General features: G+C 37.3%; 1 protein-coding gene across 1 annotated transcript; it reads right to left on the bottom strand.

The window, feature by feature from the left end:
- Positions 1–2,091: 2,091 nt before the first annotated feature.
- Positions 2,092–2,562, bottom strand: GAPT (GRB2 binding adaptor protein, transmembrane). Its single transcript, XM_069491934.1, has one exon. It carries the CDS (start codon positions 2,560–2,562, stop codon positions 2,092–2,094), a length of 471 nt encoding a protein of 156 aa, XP_069348035.1.
- Between the last annotated feature and the right edge of the window lie 4,901 nt (positions 2,563–7,463).

Below are 7,463 nucleotides of genomic sequence, written 5' to 3'. Positions count from 1 at the left end.
TTTGAGACTTTAAGAGAGCAGAGAAAGACCTGTGAGAAGTTACATGGTCTTCTATGCCCTCCTTCACCAACCCGTCAGGAGTCACTCCAATCCTCTCTCGGGAAGCTCCAGCCACAATGGCTTTCTTTAAGTTCCCAGAGCACCATAAATTTGTGCCTCAGGTTCTTTTACAGGCTGGTCCCATCATTAATACCCGGCCCATGTCATTTACACAGATTGCTCCTTTTTAACCCTCAAGTCTCAGCTTAAGTGTGTCTTTAGAGAGGCTTCCATTGACTAGCTTATTAAAATTAAAATCCTCTTCCCTACCCAACCTCACTGCTCTCAAAAACACAAAGCTTTTACCTTTTTTTAAAGCACCTACTACCATTTTTATATGTGCTATACAGGGTCCACTTGGAGAAATAGAAACCATCTGTTTGTTTTAACAGAGATAATTTCATATAGAAAATTAGCTAAATGGGTATTGACAATCAAAAAGGGGACACAGGTACCAAGAGATAGTTACTGTGGGAAGCGGCTGCCATCCTTAGGGCAGAGTTTTCAGACCTCAGAGGAGGAGCCCTGCAGAGCTGCGACACAGGACTCTTGTCTCCTGCTGGTACCCGGAGAGCTTGGAGGACAGGGTCTAGGAGCGGGTCCTCGGAGTCTAAGGGAGGGTGCTGCCTGGCTCGTGCTGGCACTCCTGGCAAGATGCAATGAAGCTGGTTCTGGTAGTGAAGGAAGAATCTAGAAAACTGCAAATAACCAGTGATGCTGGGGTGAATTACATGGCAACAGCACCAGCTGGAGACAAGGAAAACAAGAAGGAACAAGTCTCTTTTGCTCACTATTGTCTTCCGATCTTCCTTTGCGCCCCCTATTGGTAGAGCCTAAAATGGATCCACCTGGCAAAACAAATGTTTGTAGTTTCAGGCCCAGCAATTCAGAGCTGCATATAAAAGAGTGGATTTAAAGAGGACATATCATAGCTTCATAAAAAGCATAGTGTTTGTTTGTTTATTGTCTTTTCCTTCCTAATGGATGGTATGTGTTCAGGACCATGTCTCTCTTTTTGCTTTTGTACCCCCAAACCCTGGCCCCCATGTGCACAAGCAGATAGAAGATACTCAGTAAGTATTCCTGGGATGGATGAATAGTGGATAGATTTATTAGATTTTTTTTCCTCAAAACTACTTAGGACAATGCACAATTCAATTCTTGTCAATTGAGTAAGTACTTAGTGCCTCATGAAATATTGTAGGCATTGGGCTAAAAATATGACTATGAGGCAATTCCTTTCTGTTTAGCTGGTAATTTAAGACATATGAAGTTAAGTAATAAAATGTCATGACAAAAACATTCGAATGTTTAAATGCCCTACAGATTGAAGAGGCAGCAAAAGCTATAGGATATCAGAAATGAAAAAGGGAAATGCAGGTTTGGAATGATTCAAAAGACTTGCTGAAGAAGCTCTGATCTTAGGCAGGCTTGAAAGAGGGGCAGACGAGTAGGGTGTCAGCTGTAGGGTGGCTGAAGGATGGCTTTGGCAGGTTTCCAGATTATTCTGATGAAAGCAGAGAAGTCAAGGATTAGTAGGAGAAGTTATTGGAAAAGTGAATTGGAACCAACTGTGGAAAATCATGAATTCCAGAGTTAGATTTATAAGTGTTATGTCTTTTGCAAAGATGAGGTATTAAAAGGTTTTAAGCAATAAAGTAATGTGGCCATTTTTCTGAAGATAAATCTGGCAGTATCATGGGAAATTGATTGCGTAGGTAGAAACTAGAGACAGGATGACCACTTGGGAGACTGTGACTATAGTTCTGAGTCAGAAACAGATAGTAAAGGTAGAGATAAAAGAAAGAGATAACAAGCAACATTTAGAAGGAAGAATCAATATAACATAATGCAGATTTAATCCAGGGCAAGGAAGGGGAGAAGAGATCTAGAATTAATCCGCAGTGATACAGAGAGAATTGAAAAAGGTGCAGATAAAGGAGAGACCATCTGATTTCATCAGAACTTGATTGCTAAAGGCATCAGTACAATAAAAGTCACAGTGAATATTTATCCTCTAATAACAACACTCGGTATTTTGAAAAGCTAACATTAATCTGGGAGAATGTATATATCTTCCTCTTGAGGAGCTTCAGAAGTACAAGGCTTCTGGAAGTCATAATAGTCCGAGGATGTCTCATTTCCATAGATATGCTCCTCGAAGTTAGACTGCCGTGTGTTTTCATACAGCTCCTTATCAGTTTCTGTGTCAGCTTTGGGAGGACCTGCTTCCACATTTTCATAGTTCTCCTGCATGTCAGTTCCCGCAGCAGCAGATCTCTGGTCTCGGGTTGCAGCTGGGGTTTTACGCCCTAAGCCAATAATGTGGGGACTCCAGGAGAATGTTTTAGTATAGTCTTTTCTCCTGCTGCTTCTTCTTTGCAAAAACTTCGGTAAGGTAAATCGTGTGGTCTCATGGTGTTTCCAGTGCCAAACACACCCAATTCCACAGATCATCACAAGTAAAAGAAGAGAAATTCCTACAGTAATGGCCGCTGAAGTATTTCCACAGCTTTTCAACATTTCTGCACAAATGATGCTGTTTAGCGGTTTGGTGTTGCCCTTAATGAATTCACAGGTACAGACCAGTGTCATTCCTTGTAGCCTAGTATTGTTCAAAAATGAGTTTGGAAGCTCTTGTAGGCATTTCTTTTTCAGATCTGGAAGAACATTATCTGGTAAACTCCTGATGCAATTGGAGGAGAGATTGTGTAAACTTATTTCTGGAAGATGGCTCTCTTTGTAAGTGATGCTGTTCACCATACAACCATTAATGTATAATTGTACCGTATCAGGGGGGATTTGATTCCGTTCCACTTCCTTTTCTGTCAATGAATCACAAAATGAAGCAGAAATGAGTGGAAGATAATAGCAGAGTAGAAAACTCAAGAAAAGGGAAGTTGAATGATCTGCCATTCAGAAACCTGCTAAAATTAAAAATATATTAATTGCATATTTATTACATAGCATAACTAAAAATCTACCAATTTCCACCAATACACTAAACACCAGTATTTAGTGAGTTCCTGCTTTCAATATAGAATACACTAGCTGTTGTGAAAAAAGAAAAAGAGTTAGAAGAATCTGTCTCTGCCCAAGTCTCAGTGCTTTTATTACTTAGATCTCAACATGGTTTTTGACAATAAGAATAAAAATTTTCAAGTGAAAGATAATGTTCTGAATGCAATAGAAAGAATGGAACAAGAGCATACACGTGCAAACATTTCCATTACCTTGTACCTCCTCTGTGAAGCCTTGCCTACCCTTCTTTGGAGGGGACAGAGACTGATGTCTTTTTCTTACTCACTCCTACCTCTGTAATCCCATATTAAAGAGTCCATTCTGTATTATAACATGGTAACCTAAATGACAGGGAATTGTATGTCTTCTTACTTGGTTAAATGGTGGGCAGGGATCAGGTCTTTTCATTTTTATATATTTAGAAGATAGCATAACACCCAGCACAGAAAAGACATTCATTCAATCAATATTTATTGAATGAAGGATTAGATTTAAAAATGACTCCAAATTTCAGCATCTTATTTCTTAAGACTCTAGTTTAAAACTCAAGATATATCTTCTAAAGGATATAGTTTGTACTTAAAATATGGAAAGAGAATTTTAAAGTAAAACAAAATATTTTTGAAAGCCTTTCTATCACAGGTCTTCTCACAACTTTCAGCAACTTACTTTCATTCAAGATTATTTTAGATTGTTTTCTGATGATGCTTTAAGATAGCAAGGAAGAAAAAGGGAGAATTGTTCAACTAGGCTGCATGTTCTATTATAATTTTATCGACAAAAGTTTATTACTGTATGTTTTTAGCCTAGACACTGAAATAGTTACAACCAATAGTTTTAATAGTGCTTGTGGCATGGCTATTACCATCTACTAAATGTTGTCATCAATAATATTTAGTTAAGAGCTTATTTGGGGCCAACTTCTAAACACTGTTATATGGGTTATCTCATTTAATCTTATAGCTGGCATATGAAGTGGGTACAATTGTTATCCTCATTTTATAGATGAGAAGAGAGGATTAAAGAGGTTAGGTAACTTACTCAACAATTAAGCTGTGACTGAATGAGGATTCAAGTAAAATTTTCCCCAAGATGATATTTACCCAAATATCTGTAAATGGCTACCAGGTGCGTCTATCACTAAATTTGTACAGTGTGATTAGCTCTGAGGTTCTTGAGGGCTGGGAACCATATATTATTTATCTTTGTGTTACCAACATCAGCACTAGGCACAGAATAACTAATTTATTGAATATTTGTTAATGAATGGAGCAATCTGCTCACAGGATAGCGATGGAAATGATAAAGAGAAAAAACGAAAACCCACAGAGTGGTGCCCTGCTCTCACTGAGTATTCATGTACACTTGTGAACTTTTATGAATTTGTTCAAGGTTAGAATATATCAATATGCAAATTTTCATTTTGGCATTTCACATAATGAAACTGAATATGATATGTAGTTAATTTATAAAATTTATTTGATAAAAATATTGGCACAGGCAACCCAGATCTAGACACCTTTTAATTTTCTTGAAACTTTTGGGAGTAATGTTGGGGTTGAGAATGGTATTGCCCACCACATAAGATTTACAATCAGTAGGGTCCCTCCTCTAGAAGGCCAGACACTATGCTTGCATTCAAGGGCAAAACTCTGGCAAATGACTTTAACCATTAGGACCCATTTCCTTTCTGCAACAGATAAGAATGAATACTATATAAGATATTTTATGGTATAAATGATTATTTATTTCAGCAATTATTTATCAGAATACTTGAAATAAATTTACAAAAGAAACTTCAAATATTGATGGAAATTAATGAAATTTTTAAAAAGCACTAGGGCTGCAACAGAAGTGGGGGTGAGAGTTGGAGAAAGCCGCTAACTATGGCCCCCTGTGCAACTGAGGATAAGGTAATAAATTGCCCTCTTAATTTCCAAGAGAAGAATTTACTTTTACCGTCTATATTATCCTATTAGAGTAGACATTAAATGTTAAAATTGTTTGTCTAAGAGGTGTTCAGGCCGGGCGTGGTGGCTCACGCCTGTAATCCTAGCACTCTGGGAGGCCGAGGCGGGTGGATCGCTCGAGGTCAGGAGTTCAAGACCAGCCTGAGCAATGAGCGAGACCTCGTCTCTACTAAAAATAGAAAGAAATTATCTGGCCAACTAAAATATATATAGAAAAAAAAATTAGCTGGGCATGGTGGCGCATGCCTGTAGTCCCAGCTACTCGGGAGGCTGAGGCAGTAGGATTGCTTAAGCCCAGGCGTTTGAGGTTGCTGTGAGCTAGGCTGACGCCACGGCACTCACTCTAGCCTGGGCAACAAAGCGACACTCTGTCTCAAAAAAAAAAAAAAAAAAAAAAAAAAAAAAAAAAAAGAGGTGTTCAATAAGATAAAGACAAGAAGACTTTTTACAGGACAAGAAATGCATCCTTTCCCTTTCTTGAAAATAACATTATAGGGAAAACCCTGCAAGACATAAACAAAAACCTACTATAATGAAAAGTGTATTTTAAATAGTAGCCCTTCAAATATGGCTTAACACCTAAATAAGTTTCATTTTGTCCAATGTCAAGTAAGACTCTGTTTTCATATTGGAAAGCAATTACAACAGGTTACCTAATAACCATTTTTCTTAAAATCACAAATTATTGATAAACTTTCAAATAAGATAATGGCTTTCTGTTTGGAAACAAGGTGACAACACAGCATAATCATATACTTATGAGCATATATACTCATAAAGAAACAGTAATATCATTCTCAGTTTGTAAATCAGCTTTTTCCCCTATGGCTACTTAAGGCAATTTTTCTGAAAACTGTATTTGACAAGATAAAAAAAAAATCATTGATCAATTAAAGACAAACACGTTTCTAAAAGTTTTTCATTGCCCAAACACCTTAAATTAGGTTGTAACTTACCACAAGATTGATGTGCCAAGCTCGCCCTTTTGTTCTTTTGCTTATGTTTTAAACCTGCTCTGGTTGAGAACTTGTTCCTCTTTTACACTTTGGTCAGTCACTTCCTTCTTAACTCCTTCTTTCAGGTTTTCTAATACTTGCAAAGTTTCCTGACTCTAGAGGAAGTTCTTATCAGATGCACCAGAAGTAAGATAACTGGCAGGAGTCTTTGAATAAGGAAGTTTGGCCCTTTATGTTTTAACAAGTAATAATTTTTCAGCTGTATCAGAAAATGGATTTTTATTTGAGCAATATTTGCAGTCCTCACCTTAGAATCAATAAAAGTCATTTCCCTTGCACTTTGAATTTTTTAGTAAAGAAATATTTCTAAGTGTAGTCATACATAGGTCTTGTTTTTTTTTGTTTGTTAGTATGATTGCTACAACAGTCCTCGCTTCAAATGTCATGCACCAATGCCCACAAGTTACATCCATGCTTGTCAAACCAATGTCCTAATTTTGGTTTAGAAAATGTTAATGTTGTTTCAAATTTATTAAATAGGAGTTTCCTATAGTGTATTCTGAGGTTCATAACTTCTGGGATATGCTAGTAGGCCTTCCATTAAATTAATTTGGGAAATATTGCTTACCTGGAGATTCATAGGCTTATCAGCATATTAAAGTCCCAGCGATCCTACAGCAAGCAAACAAAATCAAACTAAATAAGAAAGAAATACTGTTCAATTTTGCTTAATAATACTAGTCAGCTGGTACTTAGCACTTAATACATATTCTAAGCCTTTTGTGTAATACTCAGTAAATCTTGACAAAAACACTAGGAGGGAGAAACTCTGTTATTAGTCCTGGTTTACAGGGGAGGAAATGGAAGCACAGAGAAATAAAATAATTAGTTGCCTCTCACAGCCTGCAGTCTGCCCCCAGCACCTGTGTCCCAAACCACTATACCTCCTGCCCTGCTAGGTTGAATAACATGTTTTCCACATGGAACCACATAGAACTTATTGACAGCATCTCTCAGAGTCAAGTTTCATGGAATACAAAAGTGGGAGATGCTGAATTAGAGCATAGATAAATTGGACAGATGAGATGAAAAAGCAATGGAAATTTTGCCTTTCTAAATTGTGCTGGAACATTTTTAACCATAGAGGATTAGCTTTGTATAAGGTGATTTAAAATAAAAGGATTTAGTTGCTGAAATACTTACTGGGCATTGGAAGAATGGCACATATTATCAATGCATATTGAGCATTGACATTGTGGCAGGCATTGTGCTAAGTGACATGGATGCAACAATGAATAAGCTCCCTGGAGCAAGCAGTCTAGCAGAGGGGTGAAGAACAGGAATTGATAGTACGAAAATGTGTGCTCTCTTTGATTCTAACTGATGCTATTCACTTCTGTGACTATGCTTGCTTTTAATTGTTTGATAAATATAGTTAATCAGAATGAAAAACAGGGATAAGAGCAAAGATAACTCC

The sequence above is a fragment of the Eulemur rufifrons genome, chromosome 17 (genome assembly GCF_041146395.1).
Source record: "Eulemur rufifrons isolate Redbay chromosome 17, OSU_ERuf_1, whole genome shotgun sequence".
Lineage (NCBI taxonomy): Eukaryota > Metazoa > Chordata > Mammalia > Primates > Lemuridae > Eulemur > Eulemur rufifrons.
The sequence above is the reverse complement of the archived record's forward strand: the minus strand, read 5'-3'. Positions and strand labels throughout refer to the sequence as shown.